At 36.6% G+C, this 15,844-nt stretch overlaps 1 protein-coding gene across 7 annotated transcripts in view; it reads left to right on the top strand.

Moving 5' to 3' along the window:
• LOC132911639 (E3 ubiquitin-protein ligase RNF38) overlaps positions 1-11,863 on the top strand; it is a 36,359-nt gene extending 24,496 nt beyond the window's left edge. For 3 of the 7 annotated variants that reach the window (XM_060968383.1, XM_060968379.1, XM_060968381.1), the window contains exons 2-10: positions 2,853-3,421; positions 6,480-6,681; positions 6,760-6,847; positions 7,466-7,551; positions 7,645-8,229; positions 8,591-8,791; positions 8,895-9,196; positions 9,493-9,796; positions 10,038-11,863. In XM_060968383.1, the coding sequence (XP_060824366.1) occupies positions 3,186-3,421; positions 6,480-6,681; positions 6,760-6,847; positions 7,466-7,551; positions 7,645-8,229; positions 8,591-8,791; positions 8,895-9,196; positions 9,493-9,796; positions 10,038-10,112 (2,079 nt within the window). In that variant the 5' untranslated portion in view covers positions 2,853-3,185 and the 3' untranslated portion in view covers positions 10,113-11,863. Of the gene's footprint in view, positions 1-719; positions 893-2,852; positions 3,422-3,653; positions 4,517-6,479; positions 6,682-6,759; positions 6,848-7,465; positions 7,552-7,644; positions 8,230-8,590; positions 8,792-8,894; positions 9,197-9,492; positions 9,797-10,037 lie in introns of those variants that run through there. The other 4 variants (XM_060968380.1, XM_060968382.1, XM_060968385.1 and 1 more) reach the window with 3 other exon arrangements.
• The last annotated feature ends 3,981 nt before the right edge of the window (positions 11,864-15,844 follow it).

The following is a 15,844-nucleotide window of genomic DNA, read 5'->3' as shown; positions in this document are numbered from 1 at the left end:
TATGAGATAAAAGCCATTAATGGCTAATGTTGTGCTTACTTAAAAGAACTCGTTGTTCTCTTTTTTTTTTTTTTTTTAATCTTGTAGCATGCCCGAATCTTTTGAAGGGGAATGTACATGCTACAATTTCACGAAATACTTGATATATTTTGTATATTTTTCCATATTATGTGCATTCTTCCATCTCCGAATTTCTCATAAATGGATAAAAATTGCCAATCTAAGAATAAACTATTTTCTTTTGAAGTTCTAATATATTGTTTGTACGTGGACGAAACGGTATATTGTTACTCTAGATTTTAAATCCGAAGAGCCACAATTATATCGATATTTTGTTATGTAGATAAAGCTATGTATAATATATATTTATTCATAAATTTCCCAATAATATTGCGTAACTTTTAAAAATTATTTTACAGTTTGTTCCTTAATGGATTGATCGGTAGCATTGCTGTTATCATAGAATCCATCAGAAATCCACGTCTGTTAACTATTGTGCATCCTCTGTGCTCTTTGCATGAAACGCTTCTCCTTCTTCTTCTACGCTATTCTGCTTCCAGTATTTACTTATCAAATCAGTTTAATCTCCTTTTTTAAAATTTCCACTGCTTCATGGACAACTAAAAAATAGCTAATTAATGATTCTTAATTATCGTAGTGTGTAGGTAGCTTTGTATGCTTGATGAATTTGTTACCGTCTGTTTCGTATGCTCCTGTAGCTTTTCACGCTTGAACGTCAGAACGTGGCTCGCGTGTCGACGGCCCATCGAAGAGGAGCGATTTCGACGAACACATTTTTTCCTTCGGAACGTATGCTCAGGCTGATTGAATTGATGAACGACAGGAGAACGAGAGAAGAGGACGTCGTGGTCTCGAAGGAGGCAATGACTTGGTCGTTGATCGTCAACGTTTAACGCATCTGGACCTGTCGTAACTTTAACGAACTCCGAATCTACAGGATGTTTCAAAATTTAACGCTACATCGAAATATTTATCCTTCGAAAACTGAATTTTCCCCACTTTTAGTCTGCGTATAAAATTATTTTTTTATTAGTTACTAGTAACAAAGGCATATTTTCTAATTTGGCATGATTTTGTAAAGAAGACATTAATGTACTAAAATTTGAGTCTAGTTTTACAGAGAACAAAGTACATTTCTCGTTTAGTTAATTAATGATTATACTCGACGATCTTTTTTTCTCGCGAAGTAGCAAAATTAATAAAAATACGGAATAATCTTACGGCGAGTGGAAAAAGGAACCAAGATTTTGAAACACCCTGTATAAAATCAAGCGAGTAGTATAACGTCGCTCGTGCATCGCTAGACCAAACAGAGGTTAACAAATGATAATTTAAATTTCAATGATTATCAATTTTCATCTTAGCATCGAATCCCGCAATTCTTTTTTTCTTTCTCTGCCCCTTTTTTCCCCTCTTATCTCTTTTCTTGGATTTCGACGACAACGTCAACGTGTGCATAAACGAGCAATAAAATCGACGAACGGTGATTTCATAAATATTCCTACGGAATTATTAAACGCGATTTGCATACGTTGCAAGCGCGAACCGCGATTCGCTCCTTTTCATGACGGGATACGCGAGCACGATGACGAGAGCGTGAACGTTTGCTAACGGCGAGCGAGAGAAACAAACATCAATGGCAGTATTATCCTTTCACGAAAAAAAAAATAAAAAAAATCAAACAAGTAAACGAGTAAAATGAAAGTTTAAAAAAATAAGAGAGAAATTAAGATCAACGAGATCGTGGTTTTTGTAAAGAAAGAAATTGAACACACAAAAGAGTAACAAAGATTAAACTAAGCATAAGAGAGACATAAAATTATTTTTAGCTTTGTTACATAGATATTAAATGACGCAATCTAGACCAGAGTCGAAAATTAACAGTTCAAAACCTTAACTGAAATAATTAAAGTTTGAAAGCGTCTTTTAAAACTGTACTGCTGTGTTATATCGAGTAGCTTGAATTCATTGAAACGTAATTAATATTATCTTTCTTGAATCATTGAACCGCTGAAATTCGATTCTGGACCAGTAGGTGGCGGGGAGATTTTTTTTCTCACACCGGAAACATATCCGAACTCGTCGCCACTCGGAGCTCTAGTTGCTCGGAAAAAGCATGCGAATGTTCATTCAAACTTTGCCAACAAATACGAGCACGTAGTTTAACAAAGATGATATTTCGAAATAGAAATCGCTGTGTTTCTATCGTTAATTATAATTGAACTATTTCAGTCGCGAACTCCGCGAGATTCGCCAGATGTAGCTTTAGTAAAACAATTAATTATTCCTCTCGTATATATGTATATATATATATATATATATATATATATATATATTATATATATCTATACATTTTCTTTATTCTTATATACAATTATCACAATGTATTACTGCATGGTATGTTTGTTTCTAAGACACATTCTCTGTTCTTATTATCGGCTGTTACTACTTTGTACGTGACGAAAAATCATTCCGCGATATCATACATATTTAGATCACGTCGCCGCTTGTTCGTCTTCACACTACCTATCGAAAATTACACATTTTTTTTTCTTTCTTTCATAATCTGTTTTATATTTACGTTATGGTTGCAACGTTAAAGAGATAAAAAATTCGCAATTCCATTTCTCTTCAAAAACAAGTACGCGACGCGACAAAAGTACGGGGCTCCTGAGATCAGCGGCGTCGTCTCTGGCGTTTCGAGCAACACTCGAACATGGCGGCGAGCTCGGATGTTCTCTCGACATTTCGAAAGAACGGCGCGCGAGGTGGAAATCGCCTCTCGATCATCTAGCCTCTTCTCGCCGTGTAACGTTCGAATATCTCGCCAGGTTCTCTCTCGATAGCCGGAGTCGGAGGAGTTAACGTGCGGCGTGCACGTTTCGAACTGAAGGGGGCCAGAAACGTGTACGAGGTCGGGCGAAATCACGAGGCGAGGTTAACCTCCTCCGCCTTGCCGTGTCGTGTCCTCCCGTTTCAACCACGAAAACGAAACCAGCAGGGAGAAAAAAAAGAGGTGGAGCGATACCGTGTGGCTCTCGTTGTGAAAGAGAGAAAACGAAAAGAAAAAGAAAAAAGGAAAAGTAAGAGTGACGGAAAAGGAAGAAAGAGAACGAAAGGGTAGAATAATAGGATCGAAACGAGACAGAGCAAAGGGGGAGGGAATGAACGGCCCTGGGAGTCATCAGCATCGCGGCTTGGGCATGCAGGGACGTTATAGGGCCGTAGTAACTGCTGGCACCCCGGCAGGGCCCCACTCTCGACCCCCAGCGCCTCCTCACGCCCGCGGTGGATGGCACCCTCATAATCAGCACCCTCAGCACGCCCAGATACCTCAGCAATACACCGGCAACAAGGAATACCCGTATCGACAATGTCCACCACCACGCTTCCATAACGGGTATACCATTGCAATAACGAACCTGGTGCACCTTCTGTGCATATTCTCTTATATCACAAAATTTTGCAATATCATTCGTTTTTTTCTTTACATGTTACATTTCTACATAAACTTCGTATTTTGCAAACATCCTTCTGCTTTTTCTTTAGGTTTTTGTGAAAGATATTTTTCTTTAGATTTTCGTACACCTAATCGTTATTTTATTCTGTACTATGTTCGTGCGACTATCTACTACGTATAGGACATTTCATAATATTGGAAAACTAAAGAAAAGTTCGATATTCTAAAGTTATTTTGTACTTTACTCTCTACAGACGGTTTAAAATTTCGCGGGGTTGATGACTCCACGGTCGACTCTACAGCCAAGTTAAAAATTCTCGAGAAGATGCGATAGAGTCTTTTCAGAGTTAGCATCGTATGATGCTGCGCAACCCATTCGTATACGAAACTACACTTTACGAAGTAATCGAAAGTGTTACGATTTGTTATCGCTAGACTTTTTTTATTTGCCTATATGGTTACATAACTGTTCGTAACGTCGAGAATTACGTATACATCGGTGTAATTCTTGAGAAGGTCACTTTGTTACGCTATCGATCGATCGAGAATCGAACATTCGTCGATAGGTTTTCGCATTTACCAACGTGAATGATCGATATGGAAGGGAGTGATCGTCGCGAAAGTTTTCTGTTCGAGTTACGCGTTACGCCTAGTAAGTGTGTATTTAATTTTCAGAGTAACCGACATTGAAGAGTCGACCATTCTAATCGACGATAATAAACGCGCATAACGTTGTCCTCGAGTTGCGACGCTACAGATGCAACCGTGGTGCTTTTTCGTTTTCACATGCACGGTTTAGTGTCCGTGTCAGTCCGTCGAAACTTTCGTTTTTCTTTCCCTCTCGATTTCATCGAATTTCGGGACTTGCCTTTCGAGTTTGTTACTGTGATTAACGTTCCGCGAGTTGGAAATACGGTATCTCTAGTCTATAGACCACGCGACACATAAACACACGTGTGCATGCGAAAAATACAGATGTTAGCTTGTTCGATTGAGATGATTTTGTGATACTGCTCCTGTACATACACCCATGTTGTACGTATGTAATATAGAAGGATGAATATATATCGATTTGCTAAAAGAACGACACCAACAAATAGTAGAAGTAAACTTTAAAGTTTAAAATGGAAAATTATTAATTACATATTCTAACACTCGATAATGAGAATATTTGCTTTCTTTTACAAATTGATCTTTACGTAATTATGATACTCGTACTCTAATAAAGAGCTAAGTAATTGCTCGGCTAATTTTATAAATATCTCGAAATTGATAATCTTTTTATGTGTTATTCTTGTAGTAAATCGACGATATGTAAACATGACACATGTTCACACAAATAAATATATGGCACGATTAAATACACTTGTAAGAATATATTGCGCGGCTAATTATTTTTCTTCAATATGATATCTTTCCTGCAAAATTTATATTTCGCGAGTTTGTGATGAAACTGTTCATAGCTGCATGAGACACCATACAGCACGCGACCTTGAAGGTATTATGTATATACAGATCAATAACAATCTTTAGCATTCGTTAACAGAATATGTAACTATGATCTTTTTCTGTGCCATAACGAATGCTTGTTCTTGTTTGAATTATTATTTTCTTCTTCATTCTCCTCGTTTCTATTTTCTCTGTACTCTACATATCATGTTTAAATCTTCTCTTCACTGGTTATCTTGTTTAGCATGCCACCGAATGACTACTATTTTTTAAATAATTATAAGTATTGTCAACTTGTTTGAAAAGTGACACAATTATTTTAATATATTCCTTTTCCAGCAAATTGACGATATATACAGTTCGTTACTTCGTATTGCGTATACTTGGTTGTCACGTGTTTTTTTTCTTTTTTTTTTTTTTTCTTTTTTTTTTATTATCTTGTCTAGAAACTTCCGTAAAAGTAAGACTACGTTTTACAATGGATTCGTCCCATATCGCTATTTTATTGATATCGTACACGATTCATGTAAACACGCCCATAATATGGAATTTATTCAGCTACGCGTTACTAACAATAATATTATTCCCGTTTCGTATCTAGTCAAACGAACATTGTTTTATTTTAAATCGGTAAACGTATTAGCATTACAGATGATATCGTTGATTAAAATATAAACCTCGTATATGTCGAAAGATCAAAATGGCAGTTACATAAAGAGTATATTTTAAAATCAAATATTGCTTCGTATAATTTATAAAAACTCATCGAAATCCGTAAAAATGCAAATCCAATTCTTTGCAAATCTACGAAAAAGATTTATGAAATTTCTATAAAGAATTGTAATTTGTTATTTTGACGACTCTGATAGCTCTAGTATTAAGATTGATACAGCAGGTGTGTTGTCGTCACGATTGTAATATTCTATATTCTACAGTAGAATAATTATTATTATTACATCAAATTGTGTCATATATTAAGGAATCGTCCGATCAGCAGCACTCGTATTAATTGTTCGATAGATCGATACACGTGAATGATCAAGAGTTGACGTAAATCGTGATCAAGGAGGAAAAATGAACTCCAAGTTATGCGTATATCGACGTTACGGTGAAAGTACTTGTAATTCAATGTAATGTAATTCAATGATTCTAAACGATCTATAAGAATTTCTGTGGAATTATTGGAATTGTTAATTACTATAAATTTCGAATAATTCTAATTATCTGCATTAACTCCGCTACGATCTTGAAATTTTTCTTTTTCAATTTTCAAATTGAATCTAATAAATGTAAGGAAAGATCTAGGTCTAATAAATTGTAATTCCGATCTACTACGAATTAATTGTTATTTATTATTTATTTTAAATCTGATATAAAACTTTACACAGCTATAGTCTAAGAAATGTTCAAAAAATATTTTCCAAAAGTTCTGCAGAATCTTATGCACCAGTGTCTTATGCAATGCGATGCCAAACACCTCGATTTCATGGTAACGTCGACACTCGTCGTCCTTTCTAATATGACCGCTAACAATTTTCTATGTATTTAGGGATTGTCCTGGAGTCGGTACATCTTCCGGGCCAAACGGCAAGGAAGTTTCGTATCACGGGAACGTAGGCGGGTCTAGCGTGGGGTACAAACCACCCCCGCAGCACAGTCCACAATCAAGAGGTCCACAGGCTCATTTTCCACAAGAGTCCGTGGGCCCACCGGCCAATTCTCCACCGTTGCATATTAACATTTGCGGGCAAGTAAGTACCCCTTCTTCTGTCCTATCTACGAGTCAGTATCTGTGTGTTTTCTTTCTTAAAACATATATGTACTCGCAGGAGAACGCAATGCGTGGTCCATTATTGAACATGAGTCCAGGTCTTGGAGCTAGCGGCGTCGATATGGAATATCGTAGGAGTTCTCAAGGTATCCTTAGACTTTCGATTATACATAGTACAAACATATATTATTATATATGCTATACTATATGCTATACATGCATATATGATAGTATGCACATATAAAGTAGTATATACACACATATATGCATGTATGCATTAAATATTGCGACACACGTTGATATTTAGTACAGATCGAATTTCTATGTTTTTATCTCTCAGTTATTCCATTATTAAACTGCGAATGTTTATGCAAATTCATATTCTTATGGTGCAACTAGGAAAATAAAATCTAAGAAGAGATTGAAATTTCAACAACTAAACGTCGTAAGGGCTACTATTTTGTTATGTTATGTATGTTTTGTGCATTTTTACACCTTTCAGTTTCTCATAAATGCATAAACATCCGCAATCTGTTTATCATAAATCTGTGTTCTATTTATGATACGAAATATTAAATGAAATAAAATTTATTAGAATCTCCTAATAGATGTAACCGGTAGGTGTCTTATTACTTCTGGCTGTTAGGTAGTGTGCTGTTTATAGATTTTTGATGTAGTGTACGACCATTGTATACATATACATAGCTTCTTTGACCCTATGGCTGAAAGTGAATGAGAGGTTATTTCTTGTATCTTTATTTCAGCAACAAACCAGCTACCTCTGAGTCCTGTACAAATCCAGCCATCGCCGCCATATTACAGACAGCCTAGTCAAGACGATGGTAGAAAGGTATACGTCCGTGCACTTTACCAAAATTTCCATTCGATCGTTCCGTCACAATTTTTTACTTTCAATGCAAAATCGATATCGGTATAATTTTAGAGCGAATCTCCTTCGAGGAAACGCCGTCGAATATCCCGCAACGGTGCCGTCTCTGGAATAGAAGTTCGTGAAACTACGCCACCGTCGCCTACACCATCGTTGCACACTACTCCGCCGCCATGGGAATTCTCAACGGCGCCCCAGAGGCGATCACCTCGAAATCACATGTCGACACGCGGCAGTCCAACTATCAGAAATCGTTATCAACGATACACAGACTCGTTCGGCTTGTCTTATCCTTTCGTACCCGGTCATACCCCTCATCCGCCCATTCACAACTCCCACCATGGGATTCACAATTCTCATCACAACATTTCGCACCATAATATACATAATTCGCATCATAATATGCATAACGCGCATCAGACACATCCCCATCATCCACCTGGTACGGGACACCATCCCGCGCAAGGAGCAAACGGACCTGTGGTCGTAGACGTTGGGCAAGTCGGTGTTTCCGGTTTGGGGGTTGCCGTTAGCGGGGAACCAATCTGGCATCCTCAGGCGACAGGTTACAGGATCCCTTGCCAGCTGCACGGTATATACACACCGACCGGAGCACACGCGTTCGCACATTCGTGTCAGGTAAATGTTTTATAAAATCAATATCGCAACTAATTTTATAATAGTCAATAATCTTGAACAAATTCAGGAATTAATCCTCTATAAAAATATGACATCATATTCCTTCTGTATGATCTTCGTATATATTATCCATTGCAGAAAAAACGTAAATTTTGTTGTGTTTAAACAATTTCAATTTTTATGGTATTTCTTGTTAAGATATTAAATTTATATGTATATAAAATTTGAGTAATGATATATATATAAAAATCTAAACATTTAATTTAAACTTTAATTAAATGTTATAGCATTTTTGTATTAAATTCCTAAACGAGTTTGAGATACTTAGAATGTTATAATAGATGAATTTATATTTCCCCAGGTTACCCACCATCATAGTCACTATTCAGCGGCTCATCCGACCCACCCAGGCCACAGTCTGGTCGGTTCAATAGTTGGCGCTGCATCCAGAGGATACCCAACACCAACCGGAGGTCCTGTAGCGGCTCTTCATCACGCTCACGCGCCTCCTCCACCCGTCCATACTACTCATTACACTGCGCACCATCAACTTTCCCAACAGGTACGATTCAACGGTTCAGACAAATTATTATAGTATACAGGATATTTTATCATTGCTAAGAGAAAACATTTATCTAACGTTCTTCATTTTTTCTTTGTTACAGCGAGAAGTTGAATTAGAGTTAATAGAGTCCCATCATCATCATAGAGTGGGAGCTACAGCCGGTGCCCCATTACCATTACCACACTCGTATTCACCGCCAGCTCTGACTCAAGTTACCACTCCTACTCCTACGCCTATATTTTTATCAGAAACAAGGAACAGTCAATTGGAAATGATTCAAACCAGAACTCGGCGCACACCGTCCAACGTTCATCACACGCTCAGACGACCAAGGTCGAGTAGATGGAGAGGTACGCCTCCGATAGCACCGGCTACTTATTCAGGATTCCTGTTACACTTTTTGTAAGTATCACTTTGTCGTTACTATTGATACCAACGCCAAAATGACCTTTAGTTTTATATATATATTAGATATAATATAATATCCAAAGTATAATGCTCTCGGGTTCCATTATTTTAGTTGCAATCACAAAAATATGAATTTACATCTACGGTCTATTGATATTAATAAAAGATATAGACTAAACAAATAGAAAAGAATTATTATAAGATTTGTAAAAAATCTCTACTATGAATAGTTATGATTCAACCTCATTTATGACGAGTTGGTCTAATTTACAAAATTTTGCAATTTACAGCGCAATGCTCAGCAATCCACCATTATCTCCGTACAGTCAGGCGGAATTATCCTCGCCGGACTCGGCGACCGAAAATTACGAAGCACTGCTCTCTTTGGCAGAGAGACTAGGAGAGGCTAAGCCACGAGGACTGACTCGGGCTGAAGTGGAGCAGTTACCCTCGTATAAATTCAACGCGGAAACGCACCAAGGAGACCAAACTAACTGCGTGGTCTGTATGTGCGACTTTGAAGCTCTGCAGTCACTGCGTGTTCTACCGTGCTCGCACGAATTCCATTCTAAATGCATCGACAAGTGGCTTAAAGTAAGTTTATTGAGAATAATACGATTCTATATAGACCATTAGCGATCCACTATATACATCGAGGCTGATTCTTTTGTGGTGGATCATCGATTTATTCTATTACATGCTAAACTAACGGTTGAAGAGCTTCCTGAAATTAATTATTATATAATCATCCATAAACTAAGAATACCGTTTGATGTTTGAGACTCGCTTAAATGAAATTTTAATTAACTATAATTTATTAATTTTTTGATTACAGTCAAATCGAACGTGCCCAATATGTCGCGGGGATGCCGGAGAATACTTTGGAAACAGCGGGACCGGTAGCGACTGACGCCAAGCCGCTCAAGTACACTAGCGCCAACTGTCACGAATCTCAGGGACGCTAGTCGACACAGAGCTTCCAGCGATCACGTTGCTGGTTTGTGTAAATTTCTGTTGACAAGCATTTCTCGCCTTTTCTCTGACCGAGTCGTTAGTTACGTCACGGTTGATCACCTCGATTTTGCGAAGAGGAGAGGATTGGGAATGAATGAAACACTTAAAATAAAAAAAATATAACGGGGATAAAAAAAACATAGTAAAATTCAGGGTATGTTGTCAGGGTGTTTGGTGTCGAGAAATGGACCACACACACGCAATAAAAGTACACGATTTAAAATTGCAGCATGCAACATTTTTACAATGCGAATTAACGTTTCTGCGTTTATTCCATTATTTTTTTTCTCGAGAATAGACAAGTCTGACAAGTTTGAGAAAGAAAGAGTGTATAGTAACAAGTAATGAGCAAATCAATCAAGACCGAAAGCAATTAAGAAAATTTCAGAGATTTGTTAAAAGCTATGAAGCATTTCAGATCAAGATTAAAGTCTGACTTAATGTATTTGTTTTGTTTCATCGATGCGCTTCGAGTTTAATCGTGTTTAATGCTCGTTTGTTGTTTTTTCCTTTTCATATTATTACTTTGTCAAATTGTCAAGTTTATTCTGTACATAATTACGTAATACGCAAAACTATAATCGCTACTTTCCATTAACGTTCCAATTTTTATTACTATTACGAGTACTATTATTATTATTATTATTATCATTATTATTATTATTATCATTATCATTATTATTATTATTATTATTATTATTATTAATATTAATATTATAGTGATAGTTGTATTTTTAATCCTACGAATTGTACATATATACTCGCATAAACGCGCTCCTATCTCAATGAAACATACACTACAGCCAATTTGATTTTGTAAGTGATTTTTTTTTTTTTGTATTTTTTCTCTTTGGGCACATAACCAAATGTAGCGTGAACATTCTTTTCTTTTCTTTTTCTCGCGGCAAACAAGTTAAGATATATCATTATGTGGAGTAAACCGATTAGAGGAAAGAAAAGATTCGATCTTTCTAACCTATATATATATATATGCTTTACGTGTCTTTTTACGTAGATCGGATAATCACTCATTTGTCACGTCGAACTCGTAAATGTTTTTCTATAGCGACTAGGGATTGTAGATAAAAAAAAAGAAAAATTATTAAATTATTTTGTCAGATGACGTAAATATTTTGTAAATAATCTGGCGAAACATTCGATGTTCGTTTTGAGGAACACAAAAGGTAGTAGATCCGTTTTTCATTGTACTCACTTCGTCGCGGATCGTTTTCTTTCGCCCGAAAGATAAGTTTCCCTGATACTATTACTGATTCACAGGCTATCGTAGAACGTAGGATTAACGGGGGGAAGGGAAAGGAAAAGTAAATACATCAAATATTGTTCGAAACGTGACGAAGATTTAAAAAAAAAAAAAAAAAGAAGAAAAGTCAGGCTCTTCAGCAATAGTTTTCATGCAAAAAAAAAAAAAGAAGGAAAGAAAGCTGCGTAAAGAAGATACAAAACTGAACAAAAAAAAAAAAAGAAAGATAAGAACACTGCTTCTGTTTCCTGTGTATCTACCTCTAAATAGAAGAAATGAAACGATTCATATTTTTTTATACACACATCTCATAAACAATAAACGTACGTACGCTAAGAAAACCAAAAAAAGAAAGAAAGAAAGAGAAAGAGAGAGGGAGGGAGGGAGACAGAGAAAGAAAAACCGCTGGATAGAAGAAAAAGAGAAAAACGAATTGACCGCGATTTTTCGAATTTCCACAAATATTAACCATAACTAACTAAATTAAAGATTAAGATTTACCTGGTATATAAAAAGAAATAAGATAACTTGTATTTAGAAGTCTCTAACAGAAGAAAAAACAGAGTTTATGAATTAGAATACTATTGGATTAGACAGGTATTTAAAAATAAATGAAAGATTGATTCGTTTTGGAAAAAAACGTACGTTCCCAAGGTTTTTCGTAAAGGGCTTTCATATTAATCTCAGCTGAGCGATACCACGTGGAAAGAGAGCGATTTTGTTATCGGAAAATTTGAAATAATCTTTCTCGTTATTCATGAGGCTCTTCATACTTGCACAGGTATGATCAATTAGCAAATTTCTGTTGCGCTTTATAGTTAAATGAAATTGTTATGTAAAGAGTTTCTTACGCAATTGCTATAATAATCTATAATAAAATTTACTTGTAATCGATTTGTTCTAGATTAGTAAAAATTTTCCGAACTTAATTCTTTTTTCTCTTCTTGTACTCTTTAATAATCCGTTCTTTTGCGAAAGATATACATAGTAAGTAGTTGGTAAATAATTATATTAATTAAAAATTCTATTTGTTCTCGGTTTTTTGCGTTAGTTAGTTTTTAATGTAATCGATCGATGAGATAAAAATCACGTGGTGCGTCGTGCAGTGAAAGGTAACGGTCGGACATCATCAAATGTAATGGAAAGGCGGAAAAACGCATGACATCGCGATCATGTTCGTACCTCTTTGACTTATCCTTCCATTTCTTATCGCGTGCCTTTACTTTATTGACCGTGTATCGGGAAAAAGACTATGGGAGTTCTCATGCGAAAAGTCGACGAAGGGAAGAGATATGGGTTATTATCATAAAGGAAAGCCGAATCGACGCGAATCATGTTCGTTATTTCAGAGAAACAAATGTAAAAGAAAAGAATGGAACGACTATCGAGCGTTCCGAAAAAGAAGTTTCGAAAAAGCGGAGAAATATGTATTTAAAGCACAAAAAGAAAACCATGTGGTGACAAACGTGTCTGATAAATCGAAATGCTCCGTCGTTGTGCATCTGCTGCCTATAGTTTACTACAAGATAGAACATCAATAGCGCTTCAATATTAAAAAATCGTTCGAATATAGTTTTTGTTAAATTTTGAAACGTTCCAATTAGAATTCGATACTGGAAAGAATTTCTCGATTTATTTGAATATTCTATAATTTTGTTTTTTAAATTTTATATCATCTAAATCCGCTGATCTATAATTCGTTCTCGGATGAACACGATAAACAGTTCGATTTATCCATAAACGAAACTCGTCCGTGCAAACGCATATACGTAAAACATGTACTTTTTAGTAGCTTTGTACAGGTCTAAGGCTGCGTTCGCGAAAAGTTACCAGATGCAAGTGACGTGCGTCGGAAACAAGCAACAGCTCGTTTAAAATTAGTAGGCCTGCACGAGGTTGCCGACATCTCGTTCCTCCTCTATTCGTTTCGTTATTCCACCACTCAGCTTCTATCTTCTTATCAATTTTCTCGGACAGAGAATCGAAATCAGCAATCGTATATTCTCTGTCGCTTTTAAAAAGCAAAAATAATACCTATAGAACGATCGATATACACATACTCGTATATAAATATAGAGGGGAAAGCGGCTTTGTGCGGCAGCGGACGTCGAACGAAGCGATGCAAATCAAAAGTCGATTTCCTTACCGGTTACAATCATCTCTCGTTCAAACTGCGTTTCGTTTCTATCAATCGCGCGCTTTTTTTCCATCCGCGTCATTTGCATCGATGTAACGCGTCGCGTAAACCCAGCTCATTATCGAACACAATATCAAAAGCTCGTGTGCGTGTGTGTGTTCGTGTTGCTGTGTGTATATTGAAAGAGGAAAGAGAAGGAAAAAGAAAGAAGAGCGAGGAAGGTAAAGACAAATGAAAGAGCGTTGGTTTTTCCTAGATGCGTTATAAGAGAACACATATCACTTTTCTCCATCGTATATCCACGCGTCTCGCACGCTCGCCCTCTTTGTCGCATTTTACACCCGGGAAGGAGAGGAAATAGGAAAGGCTCACATTTTTTTACTAGTTTAAGACCACGAGAGTGAGAACGAGATGAAGAGAGAAAGAGAGAGAGTGAGTGTGAGATTGTCAAAAGGGACGAGCGTTCGATTGGAAGGAGCTGATGCCGAAGATATCATCTCTATCAAGGGATTAAGAATATTTTCCATTCCGATTTTCCGTAATGTTATAATCTGAAAAAGAATTATGAACTTTAGCATCTCTTTATCTTACTTATGAAATATTATATTATAAATACGACCGTTAAACGTTAAATCTGTACAACCCGTGTATGTATATAAAATTTCAAATGGGAAAGGATATAACCAAATGTTGTAGAAATAATATGAAACAGTATCAGAATTAAACCATACTTGTAATCGCTGTTTCCGTAGAGACGAGTTTCTCTTCTTTTCTTTTCGGCTTTTAAATCGCCGATACGATAACGTCGATTTTCGGCTGTAGTAACCTTGGCCCGTCCAACGCTCCGTCCCTTGATACGCTTAGACTAAGGTAGCATAACGAAATCCATAATGCGTACCTTAAACACACCCTGAATCCTAGTGTACCAGTTGCAGCAGAAAAACCTATGATCGGTTCCTGGAACGTCCTGTATCATCTTAACGCCAATAGTTAAATTCAATTCGAAGAAGATGCTCTTTGAAGCATCGTTTCCTGGTTAATTACCGAGAGGCGATTTTTTAATAATGCAGAGCATGAAAAGAGAAAGAGATGATGAGAATTTTATTTGAATGCATGTTCGAAGAACCGGTCACGAAACAGTACCAAAAGTAATTGTTCCGACGTATGAGTTCGCCCAAGTTGCTTTTAGATATAAACGATATAAACCCTTATATCATTTGTATATAGAAAGAGAAACATGTATTCGTTTATACATACTGTACATTAGACACGTATCACGTGTTGAAATCGCAGAAAGAAAAAAAGAAAAAAAAAAAAAGAAAACAAAGGAAGAACGTGCAATACGTTGCTTCGAGTCTCAATTACTTGGAGGATGAAGAAAGTAGCTGGCTTTAAAACGCGTAATATTGAAGTTGCGCGTTAACTCGACTGTTGCGTCGGCGTTGCTGAGGCCAGCTGCGCGTTCAACTGATTTATGCATATCGAAGGCCGCCGTTGAAGAATTCATCTTCTAAAAGCCGAACGTGTACTGGACGCAGCGGTGTGAAAGCCCTCGCTCAAGTAACAACGATCGATTTCGGCCTCTTTTTCTTCCCCTTGTTTCGCCTTTCGCGTTACTCTTTAAAACGAATTTCTATTTATCCTGCTTTTTCTGTTTTTCTTCTGTATTATTTTGGAAAAGTCAACGAATTCGATTCAGTATTATAATAATAATAATAATAATAGATTCGCGTTACCCGAGAATCGTAATAAGTACGTATAGCAGTTTTCGCACGGTTGGCCCAACAGCAGACGACGTTTCATGAATCAAAATATCATTTTTAAAGAATGTCGTGATCCAAACCGAAAACCATATCCAGTGACCTGACGTCTTGTTTCCAATTGTCGATAAATCCGGAGAAACAGCAATAAATCAAACGATCTATAGAAAGAAAAAAAAAAAATACATTGATATTTCGCATTCAAAATGTACGAACGCATAACTTCATTGTTTGCGGTTTACCATTCGTTTCATTTAACAGCTCCTTTGAGACAACGATGAAGAAGCACAATACGTTCACTGAATCACTTCACGACATATAGTACAAGCATGCCATTAGTTTAGAATAATTTGTTTCTCGTTTCCATTTTTTTTCTTTTTTTTTTTCTTCACGACGGGAAAGTATTCCCTCCTGCGAGTGGTGCTCTCTTATCGTACGTTTGTTCGTTTTTCCAAACTTATGGGTAGCGT

This window comes from Bombus pascuorum, chromosome 11 (genome assembly GCF_905332965.1).
Source record: "Bombus pascuorum chromosome 11, iyBomPasc1.1, whole genome shotgun sequence".
In the NCBI taxonomy this organism is placed as follows: domain Eukaryota; kingdom Metazoa; phylum Arthropoda; class Insecta; order Hymenoptera; family Apidae; genus Bombus; species Bombus pascuorum.
Note: the sequence above shows the minus strand (reverse complement) of the source record. Positions and strands in the feature narration are given on the sequence as shown.